Genomic DNA, 22,354 nt, shown 5'->3' with positions numbered 1-22,354 from the left:
GTCAAAGCACCATAATCGCTTCAATGAGAGTAAGCTTTTCCGCGATACTTTTTAGATATTCTCTTACACGACATCTTATTTTACTAATAATGCCCGTAGCCACAAAATTTAAAAACGTCGCAGTACGTGCTCTACAGACAGAATAGAGATCGTCTCTCCTACGGAATTGTAGATTAGATCAATATTATTTTCTGCTTGAAGGGTATAAAAAGAATTGTTTTGAAAAGAAACGTAATTCGAAGTTTAGGACTTTCAATATTCTTTTACAGCACGTAAAAGAATAGCGGTGTTGCACACACGCACGCACGCACGCACGCACGCACACACACACACACACGCACACACGCGCGCGCGCGCGCACACACACACACACACACACACACACAGTGTATATATATATATATATATATACAGCTTGAAAAGCCAATGTGGCTTAAGGGTAAATGCACAAATTATGTTCATTATGTCCACCATTACGTTCAGCTATTTCGTTCTATCTCCAAGCCACAAAATGACGCGGGTTGTGGTAGCTCAACGCTTTACCTAACATATACTCTAATATACCAGGTAAACATATCAAGCGCAAAATTAAACGCCCACAGAATTACAGCTAACCCCTGCAACTAACCCTTCATGTTTCACTGAATTTCTCAACAATCCATACTAGTTTACACTTGTTATGTCTTTCTACAAATAATTAAATTTTATTACAGATTTTCTCGACACATTATAGTATTTGCATCAGATAAGCCAAATATGCTTATTTTCTTGTAATACTTGTGTACTACTATTAATATTCTCATATAAAAAATTAAATTAATAACTAATGGTCAAATATGTATGAATGAAATAAGATAAAGAAATGGATAAGAAATCGATATCATGCGGCCACTGAACGTTCATATAAACTTTAGTGAAACAATAGTGATTAAAAAGGTGTATACATATTAAAATGCAAGGATGCATATAAATTAAGAATGCAAAGTCACATATAAATTAAAAGGTGCAAATATTTCGTGTCCTCTCCAGTGCGGTATAAATCCTCTCCAGTGAGAGGCAGGTAAAATTTGACTTCCTTAAAAACAGAGTAAATCTTTTTCCAAATGAAAAAAAAGTCGCCGAGTGAGTTAAAAGATATAAATTTTATGGTCAGTACATATGTTAAAAATTCAAAAATTTCAAATGTAAAAGTAAAATTATTTGGATCGTTATAGATGAAAAGTCAATTATTTAGAGCCAAAGCAATCAACAAATTTAAAAGAGATTGTGATTAAGATATGATTTGATGCAAGCGAATAATGCAATAATTTCCCATTTTATATATGTATACGTGTTAGATTATCTATAATATTACATTAAGTATTTCGATATGCTATTGTATTTGATTAATGAGATATGGTAATGCAATTTTTGCACGTGTCAGCACGGCGGTAAATATTAATTTCGAAATAATAATCATGCGAGGAGGAAAGATCGCAATTTCGCGTTACGGGCGCAATACAATATAGGGTTGTGCACCTACCGAAGCAAGAGCACGCTGAAATTACCGGAATACAATTGCGTCGTGTTATGCTTCTCAGCACATTCGAGAGGATCATATAACACGTAGATACTAACTCTCAGGTACCGGCACGTTACACAATGCATGTAGGTGAAACAACCGATTGAATCTGACAATGCGCGCATACCACAGCACAAATTCGCAGCTTGCTATAAATCCCTTAATTAGATCATTAGCGCGCATTTTATTTCAAACAAAAAAAAAACGGAAAAGAAATCAAACAGAAGAGCGAGAGAAATCAGAATCGAGATATTTTCAGTCGCCTGAAAGAGAATGAGATGTAACTATTTGACTTGACTGCAAAACGGCGAGAGCGTCTTGACCCTTATTCGTTGCCACTAAAAATTCGCGAAGCTTGCAAAAAGCTGCATTCGTCCGATTGCTGCATTATGCAAGCGAGAAAAGCGGGGGGGAAATAGCTGATACGACTCTTCTCGTCTTAAGATACCTCCCAAGCCACCAATATAGCTGTGATACATTAAACGCAACAACGTTATCTTATTAGCGCGTGGGCTACGTCCTTCCAAAACACCTGCGGCGTCGCTCGTAATCAACTTTATCCTCTCGAAAAGTCAGCAACCACGTATTTCAAATTTCCTAAACTAAAGGCATTTGACGCAAATACGTACATGCGAAAATTTGAAAATATTAATTATTGCATTACGGTTGGTATTCCCTTTATTTGATCGTATCAGTTGCCAAACGAATTATGCTTTGAAATCGGTCATATGATTATTACAAACCGTGCAAGGTTTACAAGTATCACGTACAGTACACAATTTGCTGCGAATTATGTTACGCAAACATAATTACAGAGAACGTTTAATTATATCCTCCGTTCTGTCTATGTATAATATTTCATCATCTATTTTAGCTGGATTCATGATCTATTTTACAATATCCCGACATATGTCAGTTAATTTTTCACATTTCAATTCCCGTAATCTTTGGTGATCGATAACTGTTGAAACTTTAACCAGGGTCTACTTCTGTTTTACAGAATCGAACGAAGCATTTCCTCTCCAGAGACTATCAGTGATAGATCGTCTCACGACACGAAGAATTTAAAGGGCCAATTTCATCGAACAGCAACTACATCGTGCGTTGAAAAGCGAGAAATCAGTGTAGAGGACCAATCGACGATTCGGAATCGCATCACAAAGAGAATCGATTTACGAGTCCAAAAAGGAACGTTAATTATGATCCGTTACAATTAAGATTACGCGCGAGTGACAAGTGCACGTGGCAAATTGACGAGTGTCCGCGAATAAACGCGGCGAACGAAATAATTGAGTCGTCAGATCGAGATTAAGTGCGCGAGAAAGAATGAAGCTTAGGCAATCAGTGTGGAACGATCCTGTTAATCGGCGCTTAATGAGTGCCGCGTGAGTGTGCGGAAAAGAGAACAGCTATCGCGCGCGAGATGAAACTGGGAGATAATATGACTATGGAAGGTGAGTGATATCTGGCCAGAATAATTGACGTATTAGTTATTCCATCAATATACCTAATGAAAAATAATTTATCAAAGTAGCATGCGTTCTTAATATGATGCAAAGTCCAATCTAAAAATGTCCAACTAGTATGTATTGAGTTATACCTAACTTAATACATATGCATAGTAATGTCGGATCAGAGAGAGAAGCCTTTCTGCTACTCTCTATGAAAATAATAAAGTTATTTATTTTATATTAAATAACATATATAAATTTATTTTACATTAAATAATCTGTGCTTTCTGAATAATTTATTTTTTTTTATTGCGAAATTAACTAAATTCTCTATGTGTAATCTAGTATCCTAAATATAAATCTCGAAGAAATTCGTCGCGTGTTACAAACTAGTATTTAAATATCGTTTAAAATGTTGAGTTAGCCTTGAAAGTTTTTATGACTGAGAAGGGATATAAATTTTATACTTGCGGAAGTGAAAGTTCAGATTTATTTACCGCTCACGCTTCTATCTCGCCTTTAATACTAGTCATATGTTTCTTTTCGCAAGGAAGACGTGATCTTCGTCGAAAAGTGCTTTAACTTTTGATTTTAGTATTCCGTTTCTCACGTGCGACCATATTGATCTAATACTGAATCTGGTAAGATCATGCAACATTGGTCAGGCGTTAAACATGCAGATACAACGGGAGTATCTCGGGTTTTCAGTGACAAGACAAACAACGCGATTAATTTTAAATTTGACAAAACTGAGGAAGTAAACTTGACATTTATAACTCAGAGTTATCAGTTTTGTATAAGACATATTAATTTTTTATGCTAGATCCTATTCCTAAAGTGCGTGACTATGAAATTTTCTTTTGAGATTGTCAAATAAAATAAACTTGACATGTTTTAAGATTAACTTGAGAAAATGCGACATCTTGAAGGACGTCTTATGCTTGCACTATGCAGCTATAAACTCAGTTTATACTCAAGCTTGCCCTGAATATGCCATAGCATGCCTGTGGATCGTGAATATAAATAACGACAATTTTATTTATCGAGAACATAACTCTACTAAGATAATAAATAATTCATTCAAAGATGATGTATATATAGCGACGTAACTGTTTAAATTCAAAACGAAAATATACAGGCTGGTATGTGTGCATGGATATTAATCAATACTGTCTAATTGGAAAGATAACAATTATATTATGTTTCACTAATCGTATCTCGAGAATAAAAGAGATAGTCTAGAGTAGTATATAGTAGTATATAAGATAAATCAATACAAGATAGAGAATTTAAATTTAAACTGTATACTTTAATAGTTTATATAACAAAAATAATTTAAAGAAATAAAATTTAAAAAATTCTATGTGTTCTAGATCTATATTTTATTGAAATAAAATCAAATTATAATCAGAGCTTATAGAAGGTTTTGTTACATAATTATTATTAAAATGTCAAGAAAGTTCATACTGTGTAACAATTCTATTTTATATATATTATACTGATAATATTTATAAAATGCATGAGAGTCTCGTAAAATTATCTGCAAAACATATTTTTAACATTGCATTTTTTTAACAAGCGTTGCAATCTACAATTCGCAAACTACAATAGATACATGAAAATGAAATTCACGGCCCGTACCTCAAAATAATTAATTTAATCGCTACACTCAGTGAAGAATAGCATTCGATATAACACAGCGAAGCAGTTGATACACTTCGCTGAGAAAATATTCACCCGTAGTAAAATATAGTAAAACGGATAAAGCTTTTAAACAAGATGTAATTTTCTACGACTGTAAAATGGTGAAATGGTAATAAACTACAAATTGTTCACGGCGAAAAGATTGAAAAATTGCAGTTTTACTGCCAATAAAATGTAGAAACAAATACAAATACAAATTCTATTATTATAAAAGTGCAAATTACTGATTTTTTTATACGCGCAATTTTTAGTGCGTATTGAACTCCATATTTAAATGTTAATGTTAAAATGCGATAAAACTTGAAGTTATTTTAAAAGATAAATGTGTATTAATTTTTTTTCTAACAATAAGAGAAAAATATATAGCTATATAATGTCAGATGTGAGTCATTTTAACTTTTTCTGATAAATATCTCTAAAAAATATAGATATACGAAAAATTTCTCGAATGTTTTTCTCCATTATTTTAAAGAAATTTATTTAAGGAAAATAAAATGAAGAAAATGACTTATTCTGTATAATAAGGAAAAAAATTTATAAAAAAGATTTTTTTAAGTATGAGATATGTTTTTGTTTGTATATAGAAACCAATATTGTCGCGAAGCACTATTATTTCATACTGTTACAATTTCTAAACATAAAAATTTTATTTTATTACTTTTTATTTTGTTTTACATTTTCTTATTGCTGTCTTGACAAAGTATGTGTTATTTCCATTTTACACAGTGTCGCTTCGAGAACATCCATCACAAATAATCATTTTTTCATTCTTTATCTAAAGTGCAAGTCGTTGAAGCACATATATAATTTTTATAATCTTTAGCTAATATTAATCTTAACAACAAGTGTTCAGGTTATCATATATGCGTCATAGATATTACATGGCTTTCTTGATAATGCTGACAATAATGTTTGCAAACCACAAAATGTCAACATTTTCTATCTACGAACATTAAAATTATTTCGTCACTATTTGTTAAATTTTTTTGAGAGAAAAAATAGTCAGATAATATATTTTATATTCAAAAATTTTTGTACTTTATAAGATTTCATAATCAAATTCATATCACCAATTATAAAATAATATAATTAGGACAAAAAGTGCAAAAAATAGAGAACAGTTATCATAAAACTTTGCTATAATTTTTTGTTTGCCAACGAAGAATATTAACAAACAGGAAAATATCACGAAAATTTAAAAATGTAAAAAGATAACTGAACCATGCTAAATGTCAGTGAATTTTTGCTGATATGCTCCAAAAGATAAGTTCTACGATAAGTTTCTTCGCTAAGATCGTCATAACCTCGACAAGTGTCGGAAGAACTCTTTATCGTTAGCCATCTGACTTTTCTCCACAGAAAAGCTGCAAAAATTTTCTTGTGACGTTCGAAGATCGTCTCCGACGATCCGGAAAATATTTCACAAGTATCTATTGAACGAAGAAAACTTTTTTACTCAAAGAAAAATTTTTACATTTTCATTTTAGGAAACAAATTTTGCGATTATTTCAGATAATCTTTCGCTTTGTAAAAAACACAGTTATATGCCAATTTATAAAATATATAATATTTGTATAATTTTTGTCAATTTTTTTAAGAAATTTTATTTTATTTTTTGCAAATCTAAAATATATGTATGTATACGCATTATTATAATAAAGTAACGTAATGTAATGTAATTAGCTTTAGTTTTTCAGAGAATATATATATATTTTTGCTCATCCAAAACCCATTGTTGATTTATAATTTCGCACGGCATATGCCGGAATTATCCGAGATGATTCCAAGTAACGTTTCAATTACATCGCAGTGAAGCGGTGTGATGTAACAAAAGTAAATCAAATTAAATTAAATTCCAAAAATCCTTGCTCTTATAAAAGAGAGCGAGAGAGCGCGCAAGATAGAGAGAGAGAGAGAGAAGAGAGAGAGAAAGAGAGAGAGAAAGAAAATAGAAAGGTAGAGCGGTCAGCATTTCACGACTCTTAATTAAGTCTACACTAATTAATAGTTTTTCTACCGATTGCAAACACAAAGTACTTTTCTTTACCCACCACTTCTCTCTCTCTCTCTCTGTTTCTCTCTCTCTCTCTTTCTCTCTCTCTCTCTTTCTCTCTCTCTCTCTCTCTCTCTCTCTCTCTCTCTCTCTCTCTCTCTCTCTCTCTCTCTCTCTCTCTCTCTCTCTCTCTTTCTCTCTCTCTCTCATAAGCAAGGATTTTGGGATTTAATTTAATCTGATTTACTTTTGTTATATTACACCGCTTCACTGCGATGTTTAAATGAACGACCACGTATTGTACACAGTCAGTACACTAATTACAACAGTAAGCAAACGTTATATAACGATACACAATATGTAATATTAGAGGTGATTTTATTTATAATATTTGTAAAGTATTTTTGAGTAAAACAACTCTGATTAATTCAATTTTTATTTTATAGAATTTTTAGTGCCAGAAATATTTGAATCTTAATAATATATATAAAATATGGCAAAAAGTATGTAATTTAGTTTTAATATATATATATATATATATTAGTTTTAATATATATATATATATATATATATATATATATATATGTAATTTTTTTATAAGATAAATTAAAATCTTTGTATGTGTATATTATACTTTTGTGCTTACTTTCTTTTGTAAGTTTAACATAATTTACATTTCTATTGTCATAATGCGATATATGTGTCGATTCTTTCAGCTTCAAAAAAAGTAAAGAAGTAAAAATTTCGTTTCTCTAGTTTGTCAAGTAAAGTCTTTTTAAAAGTCGCCTGGTTTTCGAAAAGGTAGTTCGTAACTCTGTTGTACTGATAAAACATTCATTGCATAATACTTTGTCTGACAGCATCTAGAGCATACGATTTAATAGTTTTATCTCCAAGTTTGTCTTATAAAACTTCGGTGGTCCTTATAGAAATGTTTAATCTTACCGCAAGTACACGGTAGTCGAGATTGAAGAGCAATCTAGTTTGTCCTTTTTTTCCTTCAGCATCACTCAAAAGGAATTTCATTAAAAAGCTCTCAAAAACACTAAATAGATTTGAATAATAAAAAATTGCTTTTGGTATTTAAAGATTTTTAAAAAGTTCTCTTTACAGATAAAAATATACGTGATCTATTTAGTTTTCTCTTCCTTTTTTAAATTCCTAGCATCAGTGATTAATGAACTAGTTCACATTTATTTACAACTTTGGATTTACATATGCTATAGAAATAAATGTTAATTTTTGATCATTTCAAAGGAATTATAAACTCTACATGTTATATGAATTGTGCTTCAGAGAAAAGACTAGTTTTTCTTCAATTTAGAAATACCGCTTATACTATGGCACACATTTTTATAAAACCAGCAGGCTACTTTCATGTTTTTTCGATGTAACGAGTCAGCGTAATCGCAAACAGACCTAGTTTTTCAACATCAAAAATATATGTTTCTCAACCAAAATAAATACTCAAATGTCAAAAAATATTTTCAACTCTTAGACTCACTACTGTGACAACAAAATTCTAGTAATTTCGCAGAGTTACTTTAAAAGTTCTACTCAGAGTGAAGATTTTCCTAAAATTCGAAATGTGACGGAAAAATTGTCTTGCTTTTTAAAGTCCACATGATTTACCATTCTATCTTTCAAATTACTATGAAATACTAACAAGAAGAGATATTATACGAATTTTAACACTGAATTGAATAGACTATCTTTTTACTTTATCTATGTGTATTAATATACACTGTTTTTTAATAAACAAATTTAACGCTAAATTAACGCTAAGTTGTAAATTTGTACGTTAAAAAATAGTAAAAGAGTAATAAGTAATCAACATAGTTCCAGGAATTTTACTATATTATCGGTACGCGCACGATCGCCTTTGCGTTTGCGTTTCTAAAGTTAAAAGATGATAATTTGCCATCCGTATTTTGCTCGTGTTCTCTTCCGCTCTTTTTCTCTGACGAAGTCCCAAGGTCTCATTACACTTAGATCTTTGAGAGCGATGCAGTTGCAACGTCGCACAAAAAGCAATCCCGCAAAACGTCCATAATGTAAACGGCGAACACATTCCTGTTCCGTTCAACCTTCTTCGTTTCCTCCGCCGTAGCGATGTCATTCTTTTATTTCATGACAATGTCATCATCCTTTTATACGATTTTTTCTCTTTTGCAAACTGAAAAGTACAGAAATGTGGTACGCACGATATTATCCAGATTAATAATGTTGCATAATAAAGAACCTTGTTCTCAAATAAGCTTTACCAATTCCAGATAATTATTACTACAATATATATATATATATGATTTTTTACATAAAGAAAATATCAAACTTCTCCATGTAAATCTAGAAAAAAATTACTTTTAAATAAAAAATTATTATTTTGCGAATATTTTTCACAATGCTATTTTATATCAGTTATACATTTCTATTTTAATTCCCAATAAGAACGAACCTCGTAATTAGGCGGATTAAAATTTTTATAATCAACTTTTTCCTGTAACGCAAGTAAACAGCGTAAATTATTCTTCAGTGCAGATTGTAAGTGCATAAACATGACGCAAATTGACGCAATTTGTCGACCCTTTCGCAGCCTGGCGTACGCTTTGTCTTTATTTCATCACCGTTCCAATGCGGCGTCACTTGCCGCAACCGCTCGCTTTCATCCGTCCAGATTGCTCTTTCTGCTCGACCTTTATCGATCCTCTCACAGCTCGACTTCACACCAAACACCGAATAAAAAAGCGGATCTAAGTCGATTAACGTCGTCTCCGTTCAGGTATTTGTCGTTCTTTGCTGTTCGTATTTTCATGAGAAATCATTTCTCGCAGTTGAAATCTCACGCCATAATTTCTCCACTTAAAAATTGTTCTAATTTGCTCTAATTATGCTTCTTCTTTTTTTAACGTTTGAATATCTAATAAGCAATTGCTTTTAATTAACAAAATACGCTTGTCTTGCGTTACACGAGGACATAATAAATAGTTGCCTAATTACTTTAAAAGCAAAAAATAAATTATAAAAATTTTGATTACGTGCATCCTAAATACTGGTAGACTGACCAAAAATTTATTCTAAATTTATTTCTGAAAATGCTACTAGGAATTCAATAGCTAGAATGAATAGGCAAAATGCAATTCTTGTCAAGACTCGACGATTATAGTGGCGACGATGACGACGCTTCATTTCCGCGGCTCTCCCGATCAATATCAGGTGTCACAGAAATGGTTTTGCCGGCACGCTGAGGAGTTAGCAAGAATTGATTATAACCAGAAAAGAGGATATGGCCAAGATAATACGGATGCACGGTCGCCGGTCTTTTGACGATTTAACAATTGACTTACTCATGCGCCTACGAATCATCTGCCGGATAATTGAACACGGGACACGCACACCCTTTACACCGTCACTGTTCCGTCTCATATTTGCATTCTCATCCAGATTCCCTCGTCTAACTGCTTCCTCCACTCGATACTCGTTCGTGAAAATCTCGGATGCTATCTAGAATTTTCCGTCTAAGATAATTTCTTCTTTTTATCACGATAAACGTGAAAGAATTTCGCTTTTGTGTTTTAAAAAATTAAAACTTCTTTGAATGTTAAATATTTTTGAAATTTGTATTATTATTATTATTACTAAGTTTCCTAAACTAATATTTTTAACATTATTAATAATATTGATATAAAAATATCGGTACAGCAATTAAAATAACATTAAAATTTTTCTTTAAGAATTTCAATGTACTTTATAAAAATAAATAAATAAACAAAAAATTACAGAGATTTATAAGTGTTAAACATTATCGTGAAATCAATTTATATATTTTATAAATACTTATAATATTAATGTTTAATTTAGATCTTGCGGGCATAGACCAATAATTCACTAGAAGTTCTGTAATGAATTTGAAATTTGTGTAAACATCGTATCACTTGATAAGGACCGTAAGTAATGATCGAAACGTAGTGATGTTTATTTGAAATTTATAATAAAGTGTCAATTGAGTCAACTATAAATTGGTTTAATTATTTAAATTTATTTCTTTATTAAAAAATATATATATTATATATTTATTTTTATAATTAATGCCTATAATTTTCCGCTCGTTTATTGGTCTACAATGTCTACATAATATTTGGATGTTGATTTCATACTAGCTGGTTAATATTCTTGTTAATATTCTTGTACAAAAATACATATTTTTTACATACGTATTTATAAAATATAAAAGAAAAAGATAAAAACTAAAAAATTTAATCAGTAAACTTCCAATTTTATGAAAAACTTAATATTAGTTAATAATTCAGAAATAATTGTATATTGTTCTTTGATATTAATCATCTCATTTCGATACAAAATTCATCTCCATACAAAACAAAAATCGTTAAGCTTTCATGTTAGCAATTAACTACCGCCTAATTATTAGTCAATATATGCAGTAACAAAGTCTCTCAACATGTGGTACAGTAATGTGGTAACTATCGAAAACAAGTATCGTAAATATATATACATATACCATGTATTCGATAAAATAAAGTATCTACCAGTATATTTCCTAAAACAAAATATCGCGTAATGTTTACAAAATTTCAGAAAATAAAGAGTTATAAAAAAATTATTATAAAATTTTACAATTTGCAACATTTTATCAATTTTTTTCATTTTTTATTCATGCTTTTTATTCATAATAAGCAATAAAAATTCCAGTGCAAAATAATTAATTACAAAATATCATATACAATTTGTAATAATAAACGTAACATCACAAAATATTGTAAAAATATTATCTTTTGTTTTTAAATGTTTCCTCTGTTTATGCAATTTGATAAAATTCAACTTTATCTGGCCTACGATAATCCAATTATTATAATTTCACTGATTAAAGAGAATTGTGGGAAATTCTGTTAGCAAGAATATTATTGCGTATCGTATTGATGAAACAAAATTACATGAGTTCTACTAACTAGCAATTAATTATCGTCTGACCACGAAATTTTACAACTTCAAACGCATGAGAGCTAGTGAAATTAAAATATTTGTAAAATGACGCAGTCATATCAAGGCTTCACCAAGTTTTACATACGTATTTATATACTAGAAAGATAATTATTCTTATCTCTTATGTATTTTACATGTGTGAAAAATATATAACCATAAAATTGAATATACATTTCTATAACAATAATAGTATTCTCAAAGGAATACTTGAATTGGAGAAATAGTGAAAAGTAAATAATATATGAAAGAGAGTCAAACATAGTAAGAAGCATTCGTTATGATCATTTTTAGTAAATTTAGTTTAAATTTAAAAAGATTATATAGACGATTATACAACAATAACGTTTTGTATTGAATTAAAAACGTATCTCAATTTCTTTGTCAGATTCGTATGCGAATATTGTAATTAATATGACATATTTCAATGAATTGATAAATTATCAAAAGAAATAAGGGCTCTTTTAATTACATTCGGATAGTGAATGCACCGACTGTAACAAAGTGCGTGAATTTAGGGAAAATGCAAGCTGCGACGCGAGAAAAAATTATTGAATACGAAATTGCTGGTAGTCCGCACATTCATTCGTCAGCTGTCACGTCGCCATTCCAATAAAAAAGAGAACTTCCGTAATCAATAACAGGTTTATCGTAGTGACAAAAATTCAATGTCAATCCTGCAATTAACGTTGTTTTCACGCTGTCAAAATTGAATACGGCTCAACTAATGCACTTCGATAATTACAAAGCGCTTTCTATTTTGAATTTTATTTTTCCAGTTATATTCTTCTTCCCGAGAAAGAATATTGAATTGACATTTTTTTAAAAGCTTATTAGTATCTCAAAGAACAATATAGTACGTTTAATATTCACGTTTATTATTATAAAAATTCATTGAAAAAGTGGTAACGTAAAAAAGTTACTCTAAAAAATTAACGATCGTTCAACGTGCATCATGGGACGATTTCCTAGAAATGTCCTATGAAGCCGTAAGTTTGCCGATACCAAACGTACGTTGCCACTTGCGCATTTTAATCGCCTGTGTGTGCAATACATCATGAATTACTGTAATTAAATTCATATGCAATATACATAATTTATATAAAATTAATGAAAAGAAAATTTGTGGAGCAAATTCAACATCAACATCCACTGAAGCACTCATTAACCATCGGTCATCGCAATACGCGTCATATGTTCACAAATGCTATTTTAATTAAATATTTAACAATTATATATATATATATATATATATATATATATATATATATATGTTCTCTCTTGTATGTATTAAACTACGAATTTAACGATGGAGTATTTTGTTAAATACTTTTTATCGGAACATGCACACGTGCGGATCGGATACTGTAAATATAAAAAAATTTTTGCGATTATTTAAGAAACGCACATATTGTATTTTAAGTGTAATAAAAATTTCGAAAATAAATAAATAATTTATATATTTTAATAACGCATTTAAAAGAGAAATTGCGGCACTGCAAAGATTAAATCATTTGGTTGCATACTCGATTACGCCTGCATAATCGATATCACTTCGTGACTTTGTAAAAGCGGAACTTTATAATTAGCAAATGTCGCTCGTGTAACAGGGTGAACCTTTAATATCCGTTATAGCACGGTATTCTTGGAGCTTCGATTAAACTTGCCGTGTGCTTACTTTCTTCTATGATTCTTTCAATATTACGCCTACTTGTTTGATCTTAAAAAGCTCTACGAGCCAAGATTGTTTACTTCACGAGCGGTTGGAAGTATTGGTCATTCTATCAACTTTGTATTTATATTTTACAAGCAATATAAATATATATATAAATAAACCTGTCACATTAATACACATTAAAAAATACATTGCGAAAAATGTAAAAATTTTCGAAATTTGCTGCACAATTTTTTTTTAATAAATTTTACCAGAGCCACGGAAAATATATAAAACCCAGGATAAATAATTTTTTTTTTATATTATAACAAGCATAATTTCAAAACTTAAATTCAAAGATAAATACGTAGAGACAAAATCTTCAAAATAATGTGTTCAGCGGGAGTATTATTATTAGCAAAATTATAACTTCATAAAAGCACACTTAGCAATCAAATAAATGATCTTCGTATAATCGAGATACCAAACCGGACATACAAGATAATAAATTAAACAATCAACAATAAATTTAATCGTATTAAGTGTTATTTATTCTATTCTTTCTATATATTATAAGCTTTTTGATAAAATAAAACTTTAAAATAATATTAAGAGTGATAAAACTGATCGGCCGCATAGAGCAAATTTCTTTCTTAATTAAAATTTTTTTATTATCTAGTTTTTATCCTGTACAATTGTAAGAATAATTGCTGACAGAACTTGCACTTAATGCTAATAAAATGAATAGATTCGCTTATATCAGTCCTTAATTTAGATCTGTAAAATCGTTTGCGTTTCAATTATCGGAAGCTGATCGCGATATATATGGAAATGAAAAAAAAAAAATATAAAGTGAGACGCAATTGTGCCTGATGTACGGAAGAGGAATTGAATTATAGGAGACAGACGTGGAAATGTGCTCATCTCGTGGAATTGATCCGCATAATTTCATTGTTACGGACGAAGGAAAGACGCGAATCCGCATTCGCTGCAGCTGGAAAACCAGCTTCTCTCAGTACACACAAATTCCTCTCGTCACGAATTGTCTCTATCGCGAATGCGATGTATCGGCTTTTCATTTCTCGCGCAGATATCCACAATTTTTTTGACAGTTTGAAATCAACTGACTCTATAAAAAAAAAAACGAAAAAATTGCAGGATTATGGTTCGTTTGTAACTGTGAATTATTTCAGTAACTTGCAAACAATTAGTATTAAAAAGTTTTTCTGGTGCTAGAAAAAACAAATGACTACTTTTTTTATTTTGCGCAATATAACACTACTAAAATCATCACGTTAGCTCAAATATTTTCTTCTTTAATTTTTCAGCTTGTAACGTAGCTGACTGGAGCGACGTAGGTAGTCCACGAAAGTATCGACCACCGCGAATCGGAGACATTCCACGGTAAGTGACTCAAATTGAGACTTCTAATTGTTTCTTTCATTGTAATAAAAATCGAAAAATCTCAATCAAAACTTCCTGAGGTAAAAAAAAAAATATTGATGTGACGTAATTGTATCAATTATCTCGAATGACGAAAATATCGTGATAGCAAAAAGTTTTATATATTCCATTTGCGTCATGTATATTCTTATACTTAGAATAGCCGTAATATCGCAGCCTGACACTGTTGCAATATTTATCGTTAATAATATCGTTTATCGGCTCGCTTAATAGCTAACAGAGCTTACTGAAAAAAAGTGCCTCCGTTTCGAAAATATACGGGAATAATATACAATGATGATGCACCCGCTTATGCAAACGTGAGATATAAATGCGGAGCGTATTTGAGCGAGCATACGTAGACGCGTGCATAATGCGATGGATGAAGTGCGCTCGTATTGTGACAGTGGAAGAGATGAACTATGCAGTATCCGCTTTTGTGGGATGACATTTGTGGAATGACACGATGCATATGTCCTGGAAGATTGACGAAATACGTCTCGAGATGGTCCATCAGAAACAGATGCGCGTACATGCACGCTTGGACAATAGTTTCAATTAATACCTGAGTCAATGTGTTCCAGGTATGCATGCATTAATCCGTACTTGGCCCAGTTTCGGTTACAGATGTAATCAATCCAACTTGCCTCTACATGCTACGAAAACTTATTATTATTCTCGACTAATAACTTTATTTTAAAACAATATGTCTTTCTAATTAAATTACCGAATTATTATTCTATTATAAATCAAAAGCAAGATCCAAACAAATTTATACGAAATATAATAGAAGATTTAAGTCGTTTCATCAATCGCATTCCAACTTTTAATATTCTACATTTTTACATCTAATACAAACATAAAATGTTTTACTTCCGGCAATAAACCATCCATTGATTAATCCCGACCTTCGACACCTCGTCCGGCACTTGGTTGAGGAAAGGGGCGAGAAAGGAAGTTCAAGGAGGACGGCCTAAACTGCCATAATGCATCCAGGCATGCGAATAGATATTTTTAACCACATAGCCGAAGCCGATCGATATGTACCACGGTGGTGAAGATTTGTGTCTAAATAATTGCACCTTTACCCTCTTAACGTTAAAAGCAAAAACTGCATTGAGTTCTTTGACGTCGCTTTTGCGTTAAAGGCACGATATTTGTTTCCTTTCATCAAAGGAATCTTAAGTCACACCTGGACCTTTTTTTATGATTAATTCGTCCGAGAAACCGTGGATATATCTTTAATCACGTAAACGATTCGTGAAAACAGAGTTTTCCGAAGCTATAAATAATAACTCCATTAAGAACGGGTTAACGATCCTGTCAATAAACATTCAGTCACTAAGTTAATGTTCTCGACAAACATCACCGTTGTGTGGTGCTGAACATTTCGTAACACAGAGAGAAGCGACGGGAAGGAAAAATAAGCACTGGGAAATCGCAAGAGTAGGTAACACGAGATATTTTAAACTCCAGCCAAGCATCGATCGATGGCCAGGCCATTACTGCTTAAATTATTGAATCTTGCGGGACTAACCGATACTCGAGGTACGAGCATCGCTACGCAAGGATGAGAGCGAAACGCAGCGGACACCACAGTGATCGACGAGCTCTTTTTCAAAAAGTCGTCTCATTTTTTTTCCTGTTCCTTTGTTTCCTTAACATTTTTCTCCCTATTGCCTGCCGCTCTCAGGGCGCCGGAGTCACGTTTATCTCACCGCGACACGAAGCGACAACAATGCATTGCGCAATATTCGCCCGCGTATTCCTGCGGCGAGGTAGCCTCGGAATCGCACGCGACGTTCCAAATGCCGCCTGCATTGTCCGAGATAGGACGATCGCGAGAGTAACGTGGTTACAAACAACTGTGTCAACGGGATTTTGCCGATGGAGCTCTCATAATATCTGTATATCGAGCCGTGTATCGTCCGACGTACAAATAAATTGCTGATACTACGTTGCGCACGTCCATCATGGTCCATATTGCTAAATTAGTGTGTTAAAGATTTGCCAATTATTGCTAAATTAGTGTGTTAAAGATTTACCAATCTTATAATAAATAAAATTTAAAGCCCAATTATTTTCGCGAATTTCGATAGAATTAAATGAAGACTCTACTTTTTCCACTTAATTTTATTTTATTCACATATTACGTATATTTATGCAGAGTAAATATAGTGAACTAGAGTTTAGCATCCTTCATAGGATACTCGATTCCTCGAATGATGAAACTGAAGCGCAATCAGTATCAATTGGGGAGAAACAAATGTCATGAATAAATACGAGATGTTTGTCTTTCAGAATGCTAGCCGTAATATTCTAACAGTACGACGTTATTGACACACCGTTTTCTAGAATCGTGTAAAATATGTCAATATGTCTGAAGTTATGTTCTCATCTCGATAACACTTTTCTTTGACGCTACAAAAAAAAATGTTTCTAAAGTTTTTGCACGGAAGCCTATTATTCTTCCATATGTCAGCATAAATATAAAATTTGATAATTTGAGGAGATTTATAATACAAAGAATTTCTTTATGTATTCGCATACATAATAATATACGACGTGTCATATTATTGTCTTTCTCGTATGAAATATTTGTTATTGATAAAATTGATACGAATCGTGTGCAAAATACGCAATAGTCTGGAATAGTATTATTGATGGATAAAACATGTTGACTATAGCTGTTATTTTGTCTCACAATCTCTTGGAAACAGACCTTTATATTAAAATGTATGACATTTCGTGCTGCACTCTGTATAGACGTAGGTATAGCGAACACTTATTTCTTATAGAAGCAAGCCCGTTCGACGTCATTCACGTGTGACGTTCTATGTTACAAGGCCTCCCCTTTTATTTTCTTTCAAAATTTCGACTTTCGGGAAGAATAATTTCGTAATCAGTCATGACAATTCGAACAAGAACCAAAAAGGGTAGGAAAGAAATTCGCGAAAACAAAGGGTGGAAAACGAGAGGAGGCACGCGAGAAACAGGGAAAAAAAGAAAATGCGCGGGAGTTAACCACGCACGTAAAGTCGTCAGTCCTTCCTCCCCTCCGCCATCCCAACGCTTCGTTGAGCTTGCACTCGCAGAACTTTCGGTTCGCTGGAGCGCATCAAAGCCGAGCTTTTCACCTACGGATGGGTTAGCCTGCGTCTGACGCGCACTCCCGGAATGGGCATCGCCCAGTTTTCGTTCGCTATTTCTCAACCGAGATGATACCGAAAATAAAAGCTCACTATTGTTTCCAATATCCGAAAGCGTTAGATGTTTATCCGTCAGCGAATTTTCGCCACATTCGCTGATAAATTGTGTCTTCGCTTATTCAAAATGTAACAATGGAATTGAGTTTTTCCTAAATTTCAGTTTATTTTTTGTTAATATGTATAATACTGTCTGTTTCGCAAACCTAAATCAAAGATTTTGTATCTATTGCAATTATTAGTGTATTCATCATTGCAACAAATCGATCGACACATCAGAAACAAGTAAATTTTCGGAGAAATACCGAGAAATATCGATACAATAAGTACACGGAGAATTTTTTCTTAAAAATTATCCTAAAAATTATGATAATTGTGAGTAAACGTAAACTTTGAAGAATTTTATTTTACTTGTAACAAAATTTACTAAAATTTTAGTAAATTTTACTATACTTCTAACAAATATTACTAAAACTTTGCCAAATTTTATTAAAATTTTCGTAAATTTTGTTAAAAATATAGTAAAATTCTTCAAGGTTTACGATGTTTCACAATTACAACGGTTTTAAGAATAATTTTTAAGAGAACATTCTGTCCGTGTAAAGACATTTTCGCAAAGCATTGTTTTATGCAATCCGTCAACATTTGTAGTTTGAATGAAAATTATTATTAAAAAACTTTGTATTTTCTTCAAAAAGCACTGTCCCCTTCTGCAGAAATTGATCCGATCTAGTCGATATCTGATTTCTCCTGTCATGGATAGTCTCGGTGTACAATTACGAGAACTCTCTACGTCTGTATAAGAGATTTGAAAGGTGAAAAGTAAGTATAAAAGAGAGGATATCGAGATGTCGAAGAAAAAGAAATACATAATAAAACACGTAATAAGACACGATTGCAATCCTTTGCTTGATTAATATTTTTATATGTTTAAGTTTTCTTTAAAAAAAAAAATATCTTAATTCGTCAGAATATAAATAACTTTAGAAGTCTGAAGGGTGTTTTTACAATATTAAGTATTTTTTATTAAATTCTTCTGAATGTATATGCTTTATTGGGAATTATATTGAATATTAAAGATGTGTTCAAAGAAATAATTATGTACTTATCGGATACACAGCCAGAAGAAACTGTATATTTTGATAAATTTCAATTAGCAATGTGTATTTTTTTTTAATAAAAATCTCAAGATTAAAATTATAACTCTATTTGATGTATTACAAAATATTGCAAAAGATATCGCAAAATCAGTAGAATTCGAGTCAGTATATATGAAGAAGCTTTCGACTTGAAATTATGACAATCTTTTCTTATATAGTATAATGTCTCCTCTTGAGTAGCTCTGATCTTTTGTCTTATTCAAGTTTCCGTTCTCCTCCAGGCAATGCACGCTTTCATTTCAGAAGCGACTGTTTGTCAGAATACCGAGAGATTAAATTTTAGAATGCCCCAGACCATTGTCATTCTTCTTCTTTACCTATAATCATTCTACCATCACCGTCGCTGGTTCGATGCATTCGTATGAATTCTATAATAAATTTTGAATTATATCAAAAATTCAAAGACACTTATTATACCTCGTGTCATATATTTACAAAAAGTAATTAATAAATATGAAATATAGATGAATAAACGTAAAAAAACTATAATAAGTAGAAAACACAGATTTCAGTTTTAGTTTATATAATATATAATGATTTCTTTTCTACCGTTTTTTATAAAATTAAATAATTAAAAGATTAGTTTTGAGAGCTTTCGAAATATTTTCTCATTTTGAATTCCATAAACGTATGTGTATTACAAATATTACTTACAATGCTTCTTTCGCGTAAAATGTTACTTTTACGCCGTAATAAAGAATCTATTTTAAAAGAAATTCGCCAGAATATAAAATAGCTGAATTGAATAAATTATTTCGTTTGAGCCTTTGGAAATTGATTAAGAATGCAGTGGTCTTCTCCAAAGCATCTCTTTAAATATTAATATTTTCTTTTGTAGCTTACGGTAATTAATCGCGAGCAATTATTTAAAGGGAAAGGGCAAAAAACGTATTGTTATATTAAATTATAAATAAAAATCCTTATCTATTTTTAATATTTTTAACAAGTGTTAAGTGATAATTTTAATTCCTATTATACATTAAAATATTAAAACTACATTTATACGTATATATTAATTCATCATTCTCAATTTCTACAGCAATAATTCTTCTAATATAAATAATTGAATAGTGTGACTTTCAAAACCAAAATAATTAATTTTATTATATTAAAGTTATAATTACTCTTGCTAATTACTAAAGTAAGAAGTTTATTTTCATGAAATTATCTCTTTCGCGTGGCTTTCATCGTATTAATTAATTTTATTCTGTAATAAAATTAATTTTTGTTCTCATGTTACATTTCCAATTATTGCATGAAACTTTTGCCGAACTCCTATACCGAAAATTGTACATATTCTAAAATTATTTTAGTTTAAAGATTTTAAACTCAGTATACCTATTGTGCAACATACTGCCAAACTCTGCATAGAGAATTAGTTCCGAATGGAAGCATTGAAGAAAATATTTCATTAAAGGATAATTTCAAATATATGTTTACTATATACGAATAGTTAAATTTCTTCTCTTCCGTGTGTATTGTGCAAAGATCTTCGCACAGTTCACATAGTAAAATCTCAGAAGCACGTCGTCTGGTGAAATTGGAAATTCGCTCGAAAAATCAACTGGAAATTGGATTCGGCCGTTGGCCAACGTTTCCCGAAACTTTTCAGCTTGCAACAAAGTACGTAAAAACTGATAATGGAACTTCACACATTAGAGGTCTACGTGAATGAAATTCTTAAATCTTTCTTTCTCTAAAACTTGCAGACATGGGTCTAAGCAACTAAAAGGACTGAGTCACCATAAATTGGTGACGTAAGATTGCGTCTAGAAGCGGTTAATTACGGAGATGTAAGAAGGAAGTTTGCGGCGGCGATATTAATAATTATCATACGTAGGAAGTACAACGTAACGTAGTTACTCAGAAACAGCTGGAATGTTTTGTCGGATGCGTATGTAAATGGGTCTGAGATATTATCTCGACGATCATTTGTACTGCTACGTGACTACTGCAGCTTTGTTAGAAAGAATTCCTATTGAAATTTTAAATATTAGCGACCTTTTCTAAATAACTTCTTATTTTTAATTTATATGCTTACATTTCTCGTGCATTAAAGATTAAAAAATGTATTTTTTTAATATTTGTAGTAATTGTGTTATACAGCGATTATTTATTTAATGCGTGATTATTTATTTAAAAACATCTCAATTGTCTGCTTTGTTTAGTATTTTTCACATTATAAATTATATTATTACTAATTGAGAAAAAGTGTTAATTATCATAAATAAATACTGTTCAAGATTTTCATTTTTCTCTTATATATCAAACACAATCTATTCCATAATACATTAATAATTTCTTTCTAACTTTAATTTTTCTTTTAATGTTCATGATAATATTATGTTTTGATAATATTATATTAATTATTTAAAAATACATACTTCAATAAAATATATTATGTGGAAACGCTTATCAAAACGTTCTTTTTATTTAATTAATATTTAATTTACATTTGGTAGTTTTATAAAATAAAAATTTCTGCGGTATTTTAAATTACATGCGAGAAAATGAAACATTACCAGCATGATTAACTAGTTGATGTTTGGCAAGTAACCTTAAATATCGTCGATTTGAATTGTACACGTTTCACTGTGGTTGCCAGCAGGATGTCTCAGCATAATTTACATCGCTGCGATATAATAGATGCAATAATGACAGCGTTTCCTATGCGAATTACGGTGGCATATCGCCAAGAAGGTCAAAGTTATAAATTATTACTTTTTCTAATAAAGCCGCACGTGCACCATTCTTGCCATATCGTTTTGATACTCTTCACGTGTCTTAAAGCGATTCTTTCGCGACTCTTTCACCGAGGCATTGTTGCGAGCGCGTTCGAAGTAATTACTTCCGAGTCACTGAGAAATGTTACGACGAAAAATATATATTCCTTCTCTAGAAACTTTCCAAGTTTCTCGTACCACTGTCAAACTTCGAGCAAATTATCCGGAAGCGCTCGAAAAAATAATCATCCATAATTTCAAGTACAACCTTCGAGTATATTTATATCAACGCGAGAGTGTTCATCGATTGTGAGTGTTCGCAGAAATGACATCCATGCATCATGAAATAAAAGAACTGTATCCTCCAAACAGAGAGGCTTAAGAGCTCGAATGCTCACCTACACACGTTTATACGTGTGTAGTCCCAATATACACATGTGCCACATAGAAATGCGCTGCAAAGA

The 22,354-nt window shown here is 31.4% G+C and overlaps 1 protein-coding gene and 1 long non-coding RNA gene across 4 annotated transcripts in view; both read left to right on the top strand.

The window, feature by feature from the left end:
• The window catches only part of LOC105835774 (serine/threonine-protein kinase par-1), an 87,849-nt gene that overhangs the window by 8,268 nt on the left and 57,227 nt on the right, over window positions 1-22,354 (top strand). For all 3 annotated transcript variants that reach the window (XM_012679311.3, XM_028189150.2, XM_012679309.3), the window contains exons 2-3: window positions 2,562-3,015; window positions 14,687-14,762. In XM_012679311.3, the coding sequence (XP_012534765.1) occupies window positions 2,985-3,015; window positions 14,687-14,762 (107 nt within the window). In that variant the 5' untranslated portion in view covers window positions 2,562-2,984. The remainder of the gene's footprint in view (window positions 1-2,561; window positions 3,016-14,686; window positions 14,763-22,354) is intronic.
• Window positions 14,769-21,417, top strand: LOC114253944. Its single transcript, XR_003625375.2, has 2 exons — window positions 14,769-20,790; window positions 20,877-21,417. It is a non-coding gene; the product is annotated as an uncharacterized LOC114253944 (long non-coding RNA).

Source organism: Monomorium pharaonis, chromosome 4 (genome assembly GCF_013373865.1).
Source record: "Monomorium pharaonis isolate MP-MQ-018 chromosome 4, ASM1337386v2, whole genome shotgun sequence".
In the NCBI taxonomy this organism is placed as follows: domain Eukaryota; kingdom Metazoa; phylum Arthropoda; class Insecta; order Hymenoptera; family Formicidae; genus Monomorium; species Monomorium pharaonis.
Note: the sequence above shows the minus strand (reverse complement) of the source record. Positions and strands in the feature narration are given on the sequence as shown.